An 18,310-nucleotide genomic window follows, 5' to 3' on the forward strand; every position below is an offset into this window, starting at 1 on the left:
TATGTATTTAAATAACAGCTGATAATATACTTTCCAGACAGTTTATTTCTTTTAAAAGAAATCAAAGAACATTCTCCTTTTTAAATTCATTATCATATCATGAAATTACTTCAACTACAGTTTCTTTTACTTCAAGGGACCATATTTCAGATGATCTGAAGTCTTGCAGACTATGCCAGTTTCCATACAGGACTGATCGTTCCTGATAAAGCTTTTAAAGCTTCCTCAATAGATAAACAAAACCTCTTGTTGCAGAATAATTCGAATTTAGTAGTAGAATGGCTAAGGCTTAGTAAGAGAGTAGGCCTAGAAAGCAACACTCCAAAGTAGTAAGTTAGCAACCTTGTTTGTGAGCATGGACTGTGCTGAAGAGTGGCAACAATAATCAAAGGATTTAGTCAAGCATGTATATAATGATTTTTTACCTGGGATGTGGTAAGGGTCTGTTAATCAGTTTCTAGGGGTAAGACAGCTTAAGAAGATTTATGATTAGAGTAGATGATTATTAATTGTTATCAGTATGAAGTATGAACTTGTTTGTAACTGTTTTGTTGTAGAAACTGCTATGAGCTTGTTTGTAACTGAATGTAACTGTTTTGCTGTGGAAACTGCACGTAAACTTGTTTGTGTATAAAAGCTGAACTGAGAATGGAGGTCTTTGGAATCCTGACTTGGGACGCTAGTCCTCAGGTTCCCGGGGCCCCGAATAAAGCACCACATAAACCGGCACTCTGTTGGTTTGTGTTTTTGTTACGGGTAACACTCTGATTTAGATCAAGTATAAAAGGTGTTTAAATACTTTTAAAATTTGGTCCACTGCAAAGTTGATGCTGTAAGTAGTACCCACCTGACATTGTTTTTTTTTTTTACAAATATAAAAACTGAGGTATCGATGATAAAGTTTAGAGTCAAAAACTAACAAAAATAATGATGTTAACACCTGGTTTAGCAATATTATTAAATACTGCATACATAACTTGACTGTGCACCCTATGTGAAAGCACTTAAGCTTTAGCAAAATACAGACTCGATAATTTTCCCTACTTCTTCTCCTCTTACTTGTGCATTCATCATTTCCAGGTTAAGAGAATAAAGAGAAAAGTATGTGAAAGGAAGTGTGAATCTACACTACAGATGCCTTCATCTAAGTAAGATTTATAAGATAGGATTAGATCTCTCGTAAACAGCCCCGGAAATAAAATAACTCGTCCGCATCGCTCTTTCATTCGCTAATCCTCTTTGCAAAGTGCTTTTTGCTGCACAATTCAAAAAACTCTAACTCCAAAAACTAGTGGCAGAAAAATGGGGGTAAAGCAGGAAGAGAAGACACAAAAACATCGACATATTGTATAAAGGTATTTAAATGCTTCTGCTTGAAGTATTTCATATTATTTAGTCTTTTTCTAGGAAAGCTTTCATAGCTTCTTTGACTCAAAAGAACAGAATTTCTCTTGTATACACACAGTGGCTCGCAATGCTGAAAACTCTTTAACTGTTCCCATAGTAACCAAAGCCATCCTTTGTATTTAATTGTTGTCTTTTCAAATATAATGTTATTGTAGCTGGAATCAGTGTGTTCTGTTGCCACCTAAATTATGGATTCCCTGAAGTCTATCAGGCATTTATTATAAATTCAGGTTGCTTTCAATAATTTGAAATGTAAAGCAGTTACTGCATTTGAGTATGTGGTATCACAGTAATAAAATAATTCAGGAAGAAGAACGTAGATAGCATAGCGCTGGAAGCATTAAATATTATTTTGAACAGGTGAATTTTAGTAACTTCAGTTTTAAATATGAGGATAAACAATCCTTGCTAGAGTTCATACCTGTACGGGGATATGACTCCTTTCTGAACTTCTCAGCTTTATGATTCATTCCTGTAACAGACCTGGACTAAATTCCAAGCCCTCTGACTGTATTCCCAGTTTTAGGGGACATCTTCAAAAAAAAGAACTTCTGGAACAATAAATGAAGAATGATGATTTCCTTTCTTAAATTTTCTTAAATAATCTGATTGGTTGCAGCACAGTATTTAATCTCTCATTTTAATGGCACAGTGTAATTTTAATCTGCAGAACAATTGAAGATTAGAGAACTTGAAAACAATTGCAAATAGTATTTATTATTACACACCTTACTTGCACTATTCCATTTCAAGTCCATCTGCTATCAAAGTAAAATGTATTCTGTATGCTATTTCTATGTATATTTGTTTCCACATCAGCAGCACAGGATTTAGAAAGTAATAGGTAATCCTACTTCTGAACACTTGAGCTTTCTCATTGACCCATAAATGTTATTTTCTAGCTCCTCCACAAGTTATCTCAAATAGAGTGCACTGTTCCTTGGACAAGAAAATAAGGAGGTTTTTATTTACCTATTTTGGAGTGCTGTAACACACTTTGTCAGAATTGACAATAAATAATCAAGTTTAGCAATGGTTATCTAGACCATATATCTGAAAATGTTCATCTAGAACATTTACATTTTTCCAGTCAAAAATATCAATCATTTCTATTTACACAGGTTCAGATAAAGAATAGAAAAATAAGAATGCAACATTAGATTAAGATTTAAAAGGGATTACGAAAATACAGCCCCAATAATTGGGGGCTGTTGTAGGACAAAATAACTTGGCATCACCTTACCACTTAGTTAATCTGTCAAAAAGGACTTCTGTTTTTCCTGCCCTGCCTTTAAACTGCATGCATGAGACCTTTCCAATCGATGCAATCAAAACTACAAGAAGTGCATTTTAAAGTAAAAGAATATTTTTCATTCTTGGTTCCCATAATGTTTATTCCAGGTTGGTTTGTAGCTCTTATTTGAGGTCTCTGTCAGTTCTGCACCTACTGCTGCCAGGAGAGATAAGTCCTTTTCAACTCAGTATCTTCCAAAGTAGCAACCTGGGCACATAATAAAATTGTATATGAAGATGTTGACTATACAAAAGGACATAATAAAAAGGTACTTGGCTCCTGAAAAAAAACAGTATTTAAAAATTTGAATAAAAGCTACCCTCTTTTTCCCCTGCCTGTGCTTCCCTTGATTTTTCCCAATAGCTCACTCCTAATAATCTCCTATCTATATTTCCCTCTTCCTGCTTGTCTTGCTCATCACAGGAATCTTCTTGGGATTTAGGAGATTGGTTGAACATAAAAAACAGCTGATCTGGGAGGAAAAAGGGGTTGTAGCCTGTGTCATATTTTGATGTATAAATCTTTGCTCCTGCAAAAGCCACCTCACACTTACGATGCAAGCACTTGCATCTTTTTCTTTCCCTGCTTCTATTTTTTGGAGACATTTATTAGATCTGTACACAAGCTGATGTTGTGGGCTGCTGCGATGGAAGCTCTAAATCTGGATTATTATTATTAGGTGGAAATATTTGCAATACATGCTGTTGTGCATTTAATCAATGTAGCAGCAGCAAATATCTTTTATGGGCAACAAAAGCTACATACTACTCCATTATGTAATGATAAAGAGAGGATTAAAATAACCAAAACAACTTGTAATCAAAACAATTGAAATGAAATCCTACTGTATCCACAAAGACCTAGTAAATGAACCTGGAAGAACATGAAATACTTAGAGGTTCAGCACAGGAAAAGAAAACCAAAAAATATTCTCCCCTCACAAACATCAGTGAACTTTTTACATGGTGGTTACTGCACCTACTACTGATAAAAAGAAGCTGGGCCAGTTGATATTAGTATAACCAAGATTAATCCTGTTCCTGGAGCACTGGAGGAAGAACTTTTATTTGTACTCACTTCATAACTGTAGGGATGGGTTTTGCAGCATTCAGCTCTTTTAAATTAACTGCTACTTGTTACAGTATTTTGTCTTTACAGCTTAACTTTACTGCAATATAATTGCAAATTTATGTCTTAATCCAACCCTACCAATGCTGCATGTTGTCCTAGCATGATGACGCAGAGTCCTTCCACTTTCATCTCCTCTGCTTCCCACATCCCCATTTCCCATTTTGCTTTTCAGGGCTGGTTTTTTTTTAAGCTGTAGGTGTTTTATATATCCCATATGGTGGCTATCATAGCAAGTGTATTGACTGGGAAAAGCCAGAAGGGGGAAGAGAAAAAAAAAGAGTAATAGTACCATTTCACCTTTTTAGCTAGAGCCTTCCACCTCCACTATCACTAAATCCATGTAAATGAAAATAATGTATTCAATACTCATTTTGATAAGTTACTAAAATCCCTGATCCCAGGGCTATTCACAGATACACTGAAAATGCACATAGAAGAGAATAAGGGATATTGCCTTTATTTCTTTGATATCTTGAGGAAAAAATAAGTAATAACAAAACAAACTGTACCTAGAGGTGGGGATAAGGAGCTTGTTCTTAAAATTATTTCTGTCCTTCTCTAATATCTCTTTTTTATTCTGCAAAACAGACCAAATCTTCCTTTTAGAAATACTAATATTTAGATTATGAATACTTCTGGAGTATCTCTCCACATCTAGTTTGGCAAATTAAAAACTGAATTCCCCCTGACAGTATGTGAAACATAGTATGCAGGTATGTATATATATTTTTTCTCATAATTCATTTCCTCTAGGATGCAGGTAATATCTCATCTTGAAGCACTATGAAGAACTTTAGATATTTTTAAGCAGTCTGTTGATCGAACTTAAATTTGCTCCAGTGATATTCCTATTTAGATCATGATAATACAACTCAAGAGTAGTACATTTTCTAACAAAGTTAACTCTAACACAGCCACTGCACAAGATGATGGGTTTTAGGAATGTTCTGCAAAATACATGGTTTAGAAAACCCCTCAATAAAGCCAGTAACATCACAACAACAACACTATTATTTTTCACCGATCTTATTCAAGAGAACACCTGATAAATGTTTTCACTGGAAGTGTATAAAGACCTATAAAACAGCACAGCATAGTCCAATAGCTGTACCATGCAGTCATAACTGCAAATCTACCTGGTTTTTCCCTGACATCCCTCCTTTCCCCCACTTCCAATGACAGAAAGAAATCATTAATAAATGCTGTTCTTTGTTATGCTTCAGAGATATTAAATTACTGTGAAAGTGAAACAAATACCTATCTGCTGTGTACTTGATCTGTTTTTCTAGTTTTAATCTACAATACATTTTTCTAACCAAATTAAGCACTTTACAATCCTGGCACTACATGTACAAGCATATTTCCTTCATATTTTCTCATTTTATGACGCTTTAATTGTTCACAAGTAATAACATAGTTGATTAATTTTTATATTTGACGCTGCAATTATGCTTTGAAATCTAATTTGTTAGAATTGTAGTTTAATACATATGCCACAGACTTCTAAATTAGAAAAAAAAAACTATCCCCTGGTCCCTTTCTCCCCCACCCCCATCTCTTCAGCATTTAGACAATACTACCTCAGCCTGTCCTTTCTGCAGCACGAAGGTAGCAGAGAGATCCCAACCTGCCTTAATTTCCTTGTAAGATGAAAAAATACAACCACTGGCTGTCTATCAAACAGAACTTCAGTTACAGTTTAGCAACAGCCTATGCTTTGACATACCAGACAGTGTAATTCTGTTTCTGCAGTGGTTCCTAAGACTAAGCACTTCCATTAAATTTTTTGAAAGCTTGAGTCAAAGAGGTTTGACAAATATTTTTTGCCCCGATTTTACAGCAAAATAACTTCTGTACACTTCCAAGATTTCAGACATGCAAGAAGAAAAGGGTCAACAGGCACGACTGGCACTTCTCTCATTCTCCCCATTTGAGTTAAAAGGGCTTTCTTCCAAATCTCTGAGGACTCTTTGTGCTGCCCCAAAATCAAGTTCTTTCAACCCCTTGAATAAGTACTCGTTAAATAAAAACTCCAGATCTCCTTTAAAACGTGAAACTGAGGGAGTAACAATGCTTGTTCTGAGTGTCTAAACTGGACATGAATTTAGGTTGGATGAAAATGAAGTTTGTTTTCCAAAGGGAATTTGTTTTTCCTTTTAAATATGAAGTAAATGAGTGAGTCATCTTCCACGTGCCCAATGCAACCCTGCCTCAGAAGGATATTATGCCTGAGTGGCTCTGTACAGTCATACCAGCAGACAATGGGTATGCTTTTCAGAGATTAGGCAGCTGCCATATAGGATAATGGAAAACACTGTAATTTTATCAGAATAACAAACACTGTAAGTGACTAACGCTTCAATTTAGAACAGCAGCTCTTCAGATGTAGATCTCCATATGAAATATTTGATGTTCAATTGCCTAAGCCTGTCTCAATGACCATCCCTGCCTGCAATGCCTACAGTAACCATCCTTTCCAAGGAACTAGGTAAGACTTTATTTACTTCAACTACATCATCTTTCAAAATTGCTCCAGACGTTAAGGAGTATTGATATATATGTAATAATTTTTATTTCATCACACACAAAAAAATCCCAGCACGAAATTAAAATTCAAAATTGTCTTACGGTTCCTTGTTATAATTATGACATATATGCCAAGAATATTTTGCAATGATTACTCAAAGTCATCAGTTTAGAGGAGTTTTTGCTTGCCAAGTATTAGGCTATCACTTTGAGATTAAGTTGATATTGGTGATCTGATTCATACTTCTCAGTAACGTAATCTCAGTAATGCACTTGAATCAAGTGCATCTTAAGCCCTTGCCTTTTTTACAGATATATAAACATAGATACATACATATATAAATATATTTGGGTAACAACTGGCATATTTTCAAATAAGATCTCTAACCACAGAGTTAAAAATTACTGATCTTGACGTATTTATTTTGGGGAAATGTGTGGGCATGAAGGACAAGCAAATCAGATGACACTCTATTGCAGAAGTGTCCAGTAGAGACCGTGATGATTCACAGAAAACAAAGAAAAGATGGTTGCATGAGAATGCATAGACTTAAAACTAATATAGGAATTAAAAAATTTTCTCAGGTCTGATAAATAAATGGATAATCTTACTCTAAAGGACATACTTCTTAGGGTGATGTCCAAAACCAGAATGACATTATGGTCTCATAAAGGTATCTAATTTTACAGATGTGAATGGAACAATGTGATCTTTTATTCTTGCTTCAGGCTGAATCAAAGCCATTTTCTAAATGTCATTGTGATTTGGTGACAATGTTTTTCTTATTACGACTTCAGATCTAGTTAAGATACTGTAGTTGTTGACACAGTTATGTTATCCATTGCTTGCTGTTGAAGCAGGTGAAATTTATATTCCAGATTACTATAACTGGATTGTCCTTTGTTTGTGCAGTCCAATGCTTTAAGTCAGCTTTGGTCACGCTCTCTGCCAATGTAAATTACAGTAACTATTTCGCCTCTCTGAGTTCTATACAAATTTTCACCATTTGGTGCTCAGAAACATCACTTTTCAGCCAAGTTGTATTACCCCTACACATTTTGATTTCCTGAATTTTCTTTTATTAGTAAAAACTAGCTACACAATGATATAATGAACTCATCTTAAAGTTACAATTATCTCAACTAGAAAATTCCTTAGTGTTCTTGATCTTCCACACTTAGATCAAACACCTTGCTCAACATTCCATCCCTACATCTTTTCATCAAGCAGAGTTCAGTCACATCAGTAATACTTTAAGCAAAATGATTGAAACACTCACGGTCAATTGTCCATTAGAAACCAAGTTTCTTCTCAGAGGAAAAGAGGAAGCTTTCTAAACAATGAGTACATTTGCAAAGCATCAGAGCTTTCTTGGCAGGCCTACAGGAAAAGTCTATATAACCTCTTCCCTCCATAGGACAATTGTCCTCATTCCTCTGCCTCCTGCATTATTGGCCACCACACAGAAAAAGACAGGAGTTGAACTACAAAATATTGAAAATATTGAGTGCTGTAATTACAATTAGTTAGTGGCTCTCAAAAACCAGCTTATTCAATATTTGCAACTAAAGATCAAATTAGGCTGCACAGAACTGCTTAATCCTTTGGTTGCAAATAATTGCCTAAGATATTTAAATTACGTATGTAGATTGTTTTCCTGCCAATCTCTCCCATAAATTGATGATTGCAGTGACTGAGAAGAAATATGAGAACTGATGATGCTCCCATTCTAAAACCAGACATAACACTTCTTCCATATTCGCTTTGCACTGCAATTGTATTTCCTTTGTACAACATTTATTTATGTTATAATTGTTTTTACAAAATTATTTTCATTTTTGCAGTGGTCAGACACAGAGGGGAAAAAAAAGTAGAAACAACAGTGTCTGGTTTACTGTTTTGTTTTTCCTCAAAACAAGCACAAAGAGATTACCAATTTGAGCAGCCTAGAGAACAGACAATGTCAAGCAGGAGTTTCCACAAGTTAGGTTTAGGGACAAGCAGACAATAAATGAAGAGTAAATACTATATTTTTGCTGTTTTTTGAAAAGTTTCCCATTTCAAAGAAGACATGAATACAGCAAAATAACGTATTTTCCCATTATGTGCACAAAGCAATACAGGATGTACAGGGAGACATGGAATTGTTATCGCCATGGGCTATGATTTGTTCTTTCTCTGTTTTATTGCAGAGGGACAGGAAATTGGAATAATCAAAATTGAGTTTTTAATCCAATGTAACATCTTAGTAGCATCTTTTAGACAAAGAGTTAATTTGTCACTTGTTACCTTCATTATGTTTAGGTATTTATTAGTTCTTTGCATACTCATAGCCAGTTACATACTCTTAATATGATTTTTTTAATGCTTTTTTTGCTGGTACAAAAATAAACCACCTTTTTTCATTAAACCTAACTTTATCAAAGGATAAAGTTATTCTTTATAATAATTTTATTATTATAAAGAATAACTCATATTATAAAGAAAAGCTCATCCCATGTTTCTTCTGAAGAATTTCTATATCCTACACAAAACTCACCTTTTCCCTAGGCTCTAAAGCAAATCAAACATCCTATTCTACAGCGGAAATTACCTTCCCAAACTCATCTGCTGTGATTTCCACCTTTTGCAGGTGGCCTGTCACACGAAAGGTAGATGATGCTCCTCACCAGTAATACCTGCATCTGTCCTGTCCATTGAGACACAGGGAGCACTCATAAGCAGTTTCCACAGGTGTGAGGAGGAGACAGTGCACTTCCTACCGTGTGAGTCACATTAATGTGTTATAGCCACTCTTAAATCTACACAGAGAAAAAGCTACACACTCACCCACAAAGGACCACAAAGCAAGGGGCTGCAGGGTCCTGTGTGGAGCATGGCCCACTGTTCTGGCCTGCACCCTCAGAAGACTCAGGTCTGGCTGGCTTCCCGAGGAGGACCTTCAGTATCCAAGCATGTTGATCAATTCTGGGAATGTATTTGGCCCCTGCGGATATATCTTTGATTTCTACTAGCCCAGGAAGATATTTTAATGATGGATTTGACCACAGACACCATAAGCACATTGCCGATGTTTACTCAAAGTATCTGCTTTAAAGAAATGGATATAAATTTCACCTCCTCTACCTATTATCTATCACTAAAACGTAATGGTAGAAAGTAAATTACAATTCAGCTGAAACCACAATTTTCAAAGTGCTGTCATTCCAGGGCAACACTGGGCATCCCTATTCTCTCTCTACTACCCTAAGAGTCACACACAGTGTATCTTCCCAATTATCCAGAAAACTGATACAGTACAATCATCTTTTATCAGGTTTTCCAAACAAGTCTGAAAGGCATTCATTTTTCACGTAACTAAAACATGCCTTTTTGAAAGGAGTGTCAAAGCAGACACAAATCATGCAGTGGGTACCACTGCCTGACAACCTGGTTGCATGAGAGACCATATTTCACGTTACTGCTAAAGAGTACCAAAAATTAAAAAGATAAAATAACAACATTGTTGCTTAGAGGGGAAAAAAATCTTCCCTGAAATTTAACAAAATACAAAATTAGAGAGAAATATAAAAAAAGGAAAAGAAAATCTGCAACTGAATAAGTGAAGAATAATATATAATCAGCTTGGTTTGAACTTCTTTTGAAAGGAATTAGGCAAGGCTGCAAGAGTCAAAAAAAAGCATTACTAGTCTTCTGATGTAACAATTATATTTCTACAATTTGAAACTTTCAGAGAGGAAAAAAAGCTCCTAAAATTTGGAATATGCTTACTGCAGCTAACAAATACAGACTATGTATGCACCAAAATCTTTCCAGACACCAATCTGTATCTGTAGTAAAGTCCCAGGTTAGTATCTGTACTAAACAGTGAGGTACAGAATGGCATTAAAGCCATAACTCTCCCACTTACCACTCTGTTTCACACCAGTAAGCACCCAGCTAGTCACTGTGACTCCAAGAAGCCTTCTCATGTATTTAACTCGTGTAAGAATCTTGCTCAGGTTAAGTACAATTGCACGGTACGAGTTAAACAGCTTTAGCACAGACAGAATATGGAAAAGACTCACTACATAGGCTCATTCATATGTTTACCAGAAAAAATCTGACTTGATCTTAAGAATCTGAAGAACTGCCAAAGGATCTGTAGCATTTGGAATCATAGAATAAAATCCCAGAACAACTTCAAGTTGGAAGGGACCTTTAAAGGCCATCTAGTCCAACTCCCCTGCAATGAGTACAGACACCTTCAACTAGATCAGCTTGCTCAGAGCTCCATCCAACATCCCTTGAATGCTTCCAGGGATGGGGCCTCCATTTCTCTGGGCAACCTGTTCCAGTGTCTCACCATCTTCCTTAGACTTAGTCCGAATCTACCCTCTTTTAGTTTAAAATCATTACCTCTTGTCATATCATTTTTCTAGGATCTTCATCTAGAAATCTCCCCTAAATTTCAGGAAAATATTTCTGACATGAAAAACAGTTGGTAAATTACTGTGTCTGCTTTATGACATAAGATCTGTAGCTCTAAAAACAATTTAACAGCAAATAATATTTTTAAATAAAAATCAAAATCTGAACTGTGACAGCAGCTAAAGTACAAATGCACAAACCACTTTTAAATTGGCCAGCTCAGAGGGTTACATGTTGCCATCACTATTCTGAACTGCAGGGCAGTCATATCCAAAGAAACTAATGAAATTAAGTATCTAAGTACCAGCCCAACTTTAACTCTGATAAATTAAAATTTATGCACCTGAACTTCACTATATTTTTTTCAAGCACTAGAAGCACATGAGTGGTTTTCTGTGTTTACATAGGAACATCATACAGCAGTAGAACATTGTCTGCTCAGGGACACATGTCTGAAAAACATCTTTTTCCACACTGCCCCTTGAAAGCTGACCTTTCAGCCCAGTAAAGCTGAAGCTAAGTTGCTTTAAAGCATAACATACAGTTGCCTGGGCCATGCTTCCTTTTCCATGTTTCTTCATAAGAACTTGAAATGGAAGTGAGGATTCCTCATGTCATTGCTCTGTGCCAGCAGCTGATTTATTTATATTAGAATTCAGATAGGAAGGACTAAAATTAGGACTATGCAAACAGAATACACTGTTCAAAATGTTCAGATTGTTTTAGCACCTGGGCACTTTGGAGAGCAACTGACTGATCTATCACTATGGCAACACAAAGACTCCTCAATAACTTTGAACTGTTAAGACAGCATGAGGTCTTTAAATCTTGTATTTCTACAAAATATAACAAAGTTAATGCAACATCCTAGACAAAGTTTAGGGCCCAGAAGGTAAAGTCAGGTAGACCTCACATTTCTTATTTTTCACCGCGACCTCACACTGACCATGTATTTCTCTGCCTCAAGAGTCTGTTTTGGAGTGGAAAGACGAAAGCTACCACTTTTCCTCTTGCCAAATGCATTCCTGTTGAATAACTGAGGTATGGATTCTGCACAGTGCACAAGCACACAAGAGTTAGCAATTAGCTACATATCACTAAGAAATTGCTCCCTGATGAAATGGTTTCAGCTTCCAAGAAAAAATACAGGGCAAAAAAACTTAGCCTTTTATTCCTGCAATCCTGTAACATCTAATCATTGACACTTCAAAGAATTGTTAAGCTTTGTTGCTACCACTTCTGGTACTATTTACTGCTTACAAAAAAATACATTCAGCAAATACAGTACATTATTTAAAACCACTAAACAGTTTCTTTCTAAAACAAAATAACATCATTAATCAAATATTATACAAGTCTCATTAAAGGTTTTTTTTTTTTTTCTCTGCCCAGGCTTCACAGCTTCTTGTCTCCTGAAGGTCTTGGATATAATTTTACTGTGGCTTACAATACAATTACTTTTGTTTATTTATAACTGTTTAACATTTTATTATCATTAACATGCACTTTATCTAGCTTGGATTACACACTTTCTTACGTAGTTTTAGAAAGCATTAGTTATTCTAAACATGCTCTGTCCCTGTAAGACCTGAAAGAAGCAACTTCAAGACCTCAGTGGTGGCCACTGCTCAGCCCTCTATCATATGCACAATTTTTGGATGTACAAGTCAAAACCATACAGGTGCACAAAGATAAGCATAAAAATCAAAGCATTGGTGTTGTTTCCAACTATGATTATCAATAACTATAATCCACACAAGCAGATCAGGTCAAACATGGACTTTGCATTCAAGTCAATGGAATTCAAACATGCCAAGGGCATGTTTGCACTGGGGACAGATGACACTGGGTTATTTAGACACAGGAACTGGGACCTGTTTTGCTGGATATGGAGAAAATTATCTACATATAGAAATCACTGGATGAAATGAGAGATGTGAACAGTATGCTGATGTTTCATAGTGCTTGAGGTTTTTTTTGAAGCCTTCCTACAATTACTTTGAAAGTTTCTACATTTACTGAATTCCAGCTGCAAATTTTTTCCAGTGAGACAGTTCTGTTTAACTTCCAATATACTTGTCAGAAACATTCATACACTGATGCAGTTTCATATGGAGAAGTTCAAATACATTTAATACGTTTAAGCACAAGCTTGTTTCTGATTAAGCAGATTAATGTACTTGCTATTACCAATAAAGCAAAGGAAAAAAGAAGTCTAGGAGGTGTCATCATGCTAAACAGGTACCGGGGTTTCCTACTTTGAATTCATAAGGGATTATGAAGCACTGAATCTTATGACAGCAGATGAAAAACCCAATCAAACAACACTGCAGGTTTGCCTTTCAGTGAAGAGAAGGCAAAAATGTTCTACACCGCTTGAACTAACCACAAAAATTACTCTGGATTTCAGCACCATATTTCACAGCTCATTGACTTTCCAACTCCTTGGTATTCAGAGAGCCACACAACTGAACCACTAAAACAATTAGAGGTTAACCCTATTTCAAACATTAAGTCACTGCAACAATACCTAGATGATAGGTAACATACTGTGTTAAATTTTACATACATGTAGAATAGATGAAATGGGTTTATCAACAGATTGAAAAAGATGCCACGGTCAAATACAGACTTAAGTCACAGATCTGTAACAAGATCACATCCCATCTTATCTAATCCACCAGTGGTGTTTTGGATGTGTGGGTTTCTTGGGGGTTTTTTTTGGGGGGTGGTAATAAGAGGATTGTTTCATTTTCTTACAGTAATAGGCATGCAAGCCAGGACTTCACAGACAAGTTCAAAGCTAAATTTGTATATGCCAAGAGAAGCAGAAAACTAAACATAAATGTCATATTATCCATTGTCATGTTTTTAATTACCTTCCACACTTTAAAATGCACAGACTCCAAGTTTGTGTTGTGATAAGGCCTTACCACTGTATTTGCCTCCTTTTCATGAGAAGAAAATTATTGTTATTCTCCAAGGACTCAATCATTAAGAAACAACCATCCTGCCTGGTATTGCAAGGCAAATGTTACTGTGCACACTGTGGTTATGATTCTCATCTATGCAAGATATCAAAATACAGTCTAATTAATTAAATAGAATTTCTTTAGAAGCCCATCATCACGTTTTTGAAGATGCAATCACATCTTGTATCACAGAGGTAAAATAGTCACTGAAAAATACTGAAATATCTCAGATGAGCTGAGCATTTAGGAATTATGTTCTTTATAAAAATCAACTACCTGCAAGAATGAAAGGACTATTTAAACAAAAAGAATCATCTTAATAATCTGTTAAAAAGTCAGTTTCTCAGAGTATAAGTGATCATCCCCTCTATATATGTCATTACCAAAAGCCTTGGGAAAAAATATAGGCTAATGAACAAAAGCAGCAGCCTAGCCTCAGTCCAGTTTCTACTTTTGGAAACACCTATGTTTCCCAACATAGGTTTTGGAAAGGTGTTTTGGAAACACCTTCCCTGATGAAGGAGAAGGGAGGTGCATATGCATATCCACGAGAAGGAATCTGGCCTGGTATTTAAATTGCACTTGTAAAAGATAATGTTATTTGAATAACTCACTGTTTGGACACATCCGGCACCATCATCTGTTCTTTTTTCCTTGTATCCACCGTTGGCTCTACAGGCGTAAGTACTACAGCAGCACATGAGACTATTGACTGGTACGAGTCTTCCCGGCAAACTGCAAAGATAAAAAAAATCTCAGTGCTGAAGAGTGAACTCGGTTTGCACTTTAAAGGAGAAAAAAAAAATAAATCAATTCATACTGTGATAAATACAAATGCAAATAATTAATCAGACTTCACTGTGGTCACCTGCAATGAAAATGCCATTGTTTTCCACATTTCCTAAATGTGCTTGCTTGACGCTTTTTTTTTTGACATTGACTGATCATGCACTAAGTTTTATCTAGCACAAGATCTGATGTCAGTCTACTTATTGGTGTACCTGAGTCGTAAAAGGACTTATATTTCATAAATGACATCAGAATATGATGCACTTCCTTGTCCTTTTTCATCACAGACTGAAAAAGAGAGCGGAAATAATGGATGGTTTCCAGACAAACCTCCAACATTCAAAAATTTCAGACTTTGTTAGAAAATAGATTTGAGAAAATCTGATTAGTGATTTGTTTTTGTCTCTGTTATTACTCACTTTACTCCAAAAAGGCCAAATCCAAGTGGTCTAGAAGTGCTATCTGATGCTTTCTTTTAATAAAAATAATCTGTGTTGCTGTGCTGAATGCTATAACTTAGATGATATTTAGAGCTTGAAGAATGATCATGTGTTTCAGCTGAGCACCTGGATCAATTAAGACTAATAAATGAATACCCAAAAGTTTATGCTCTCCAAACAGACAACTATATTTGTCACAGGTTATACATGTTCTAAACTCTAAACTGTGTCATTATAATTTAGCTTTTAGCAGTTACCACTCCTACTGATTTTGAAGCTATGAGTTTCCTTTACAGCCAAGGTATACCTTTCTGAGATTTATAAAAACTAGAATTAAGACTTGGTTATATTTAACAAAGCATAGCAGCTTCTTATATTATATCTGCTACTACAAGGTATCATATAAAAATGAGAAGACATGTGGTGACCTATCTTCAAACAGAAAGTCACCCGGTAATTTATAACATGCAGAACTATTTTACAGAGGGCACACATGCACATACACATCCAATAACAAAGCCTGTAAAACAAGAAGGATAGCGACAAATTCTTAGCAATTCACCAGAACGAACATATTTTACAAGTACATAAATTTATGCAAGATTGGTATAGCTGGGATCATTGAGCTATGGCATTTATTTATCAGGGGAAAACTTAGTTCTGAAGTCTTTCCTACTTTTCAGTCTCCACAATGATGTGCCTCCTTACTGCCCCACAGACAACATACCATTTGCATAGCCTATGCTCCCCTTACAAAAGAAGCAAAACTGGAGTAAAACTTCATCCATATTGCCCTGACTGGGTCAAGATTCACTGTGGTGTTTTACTCTGAGAACTCAAATTACACCTTCACCATGAACTCAGCACACATCAAGAAGACATGCTCTGCGCCCAACAAACACCCTGAAACAGCAAATGGTGCTTCAAGGCAGCTACAAAGTAGATTTTTAAGGAACAGGTCAGATTGGGGCTGGACAATTCTACAAAGGTCAAAAAAATGCAAAGATCTTTTTTGCTTTCCAAGCAATTCTGAGCCATTTAGCAAGCAGCACAAGGTCAGCAGGAATACAGGCAGCTTCTGCCAGGAAGAAAACCTTTCTAAGAGTGCGGGTAATTACATTTAATTCATCTGATGTTCTCCAGCATTGTTTATGCTTGTATTTTTAAATATTAATGTGCACACTGTGCTAAGCGACTAAGACACGTAACATGACCGGTATTGAAACCTTAACTCCATTTTTTCCTTTGGAACCAGTGCAACTCGAAACTTTGTCACTGTCATAGACACACATCTCCAAAACATGGTCATACAGAAACAGAACTTGCTATATCGGCTACAGGTATGCAAGTAGCATATACATTATAGCTTCAGGCATAACAAATTAAGATAGAACTAATGCAAAATATTATGAACTTAAGAAACATCATAAGAAAGAATGGAATTTCAGGTGATTTTCATCCTACTATATTATGTGCAACCAGCAGACCATCTACTAGCAAGGTTCTATTTGCTAGGCACCAAGCAATGTAAAAAAACACTATCTTCTCATTACAACCAGAGACTGAATATGTGCAAATAAGAACATTTATGTCTATTTGTCTCTTTATTTACAGTCAAAGAATTGCAAAAAGATAGGCTTGTCAGAGGGCGATACTGACATTCAGGACCTGAATTTTAATCAGAAACACTGATAAAAAAAGGGAGCATAAAGGATGAAGCAAATACATATTTTTCTTTAGAAGACCCGTGATACTGCTTGAATATCAAATTATTACTTTAGAACTTGTAAAAAGTTTCATGACAAGCATCAAAGTGTAGGGTTTGCCCTAGATCAGCCACTGTCCATCAAAGTAGCTACAAAGAAAGACAAAATAGGGAATCACAAGTAACAAAGATGACACAGTTAGTCTTTACAGAAATTTCACAAATGAATAAAACTGTGAAATTGCTTTTGTTTAATAATTAATGCTATATAGGAGTTGTATAATCCCCTAATTTACAGCTGAAGACAAACCCAGTGGTCATCCAGTGATTGGAGCTAATGGAATTTATTATCCTCCCATTCTAGACAGAAGCACTATTTGGTCTGGCTTTTGAAAACCACTACAATTCCTCCTTTTTATCTCAAGTCTCTGTGTACACAGTCTCAGTCATTATGGGACAGCATAATTAACAAAAATGTCATGAAATAGCGATGGCACAGCAGCAAGTAATTTTCACCTACTGGAGTGGTGCTCTTATTATCTGTTCATAACTTGCATTAAAATTATGAGAGTGTGTTTGAATGTGGACTCTCAACTTTAATATTGATGGAGATGAGCACTGTTTTACTTAAGATTGTCTGCATTTTTCACTCCAAACTCAACTCTTAAACCCAGCTTCCTTTCTACACTTAAATTTTTTATCTACAAGTGGCTTCTATTACCCCCAAAAAGATCATTTATGATGTCTACATATTGTACTCTTCACGAATCAAAATCTCTTTGATCCTCAAAATGTCACAAACCTCAGAATAACAATTACACTAAGGGATTACCCCTTTTAAACACAAATCCTCTCACATGTCCAACTGGTTTTTTAACATCCAGCAAGAACTTTAAAAATTTAGCCTTCCCACATGAAATGGTAAGGAAAATTAAAAAAAAAAAAAGTAGAATTTTATATCATCTGAATTGGTGTCTGGCAAACCCACCAACACAAGCAGCTGGCCCAGCCTATTTCATTACTCCTGATGTGAGTGTAGAGAGCAAGCTAACTCCATGCTCTCTACCCTCTGGGCCCAGCCATTCAGTTTTCAATACACCTCAATTCTCTGCTCACCCAGCTCAATCATCAACAGCTTGTCTATCAGGATTTTATGAGAGACAGCGTTGAAAACCTTGTTAAAGCCATGGCACACAACAATGAAACCAATAAAGAAAATCTGCTCATCTATCTGCTACATTTTTACAATGGCACACAAACATGAAGTACATGTTGTAGGTAGAGGTTCGTTATCACACTTGGTGTTGCATACCCCCAGAATGGTGGAAAAAACTGTACAAGGTATCACCAACAACAAGGGAAACAATCAGCTGATTTTACACTGCCTGTAGCAGGTTCTTTAAGAAACTAACATTTAGTATCTGAGAAGGTGTTATACACTGAATAACTTCTGAAATAAATAAGTAGTTTGTATGTAAGTGAGACTGCACTTTTCAGTACTTTATTCACAATTCAACTACTACATGAACCAGCTAATAACTGTAGTGAAATAACACAACTGGAAGAACATCTTTATTTGTGTTATCATTAAAGAAACAAATAAAAGACACTACCTACCAATTACAAGTCAGGTAA

At 35.8% G+C, this 18,310-nt stretch overlaps 1 protein-coding gene across 4 annotated transcripts in view; it reads right to left on the reverse strand.

Moving 5' to 3' along the window:
• CCSER1 (coiled-coil serine rich protein 1) overlaps positions 1-18,310 on the reverse strand; it is a 655,853-nt gene that overhangs the window by 472,385 nt on the left and 165,158 nt on the right. For all 4 annotated transcript variants that reach the window (XM_051789750.1, XM_051789751.1, XM_051789753.1 and 1 more), the window contains exon 5: positions 14,356-14,476. In XM_051789750.1, coding sequence (XP_051645710.1) covers positions 14,356-14,476 — 121 coding nt within the window. The remainder of the gene's footprint in view (positions 1-14,355; positions 14,477-18,310) is intronic.

Source organism: Manacus candei, unplaced genomic scaffold (assembly GCF_025592945.1).
Source record: "Manacus candei isolate 608988 ecotype Guabito, Panama unplaced genomic scaffold, ASM2559294v1 h1tg000028l, whole genome shotgun sequence".
Taxonomy (NCBI): Eukaryota; Metazoa; Chordata; class Aves; order Passeriformes; family Pipridae; genus Manacus; species Manacus candei.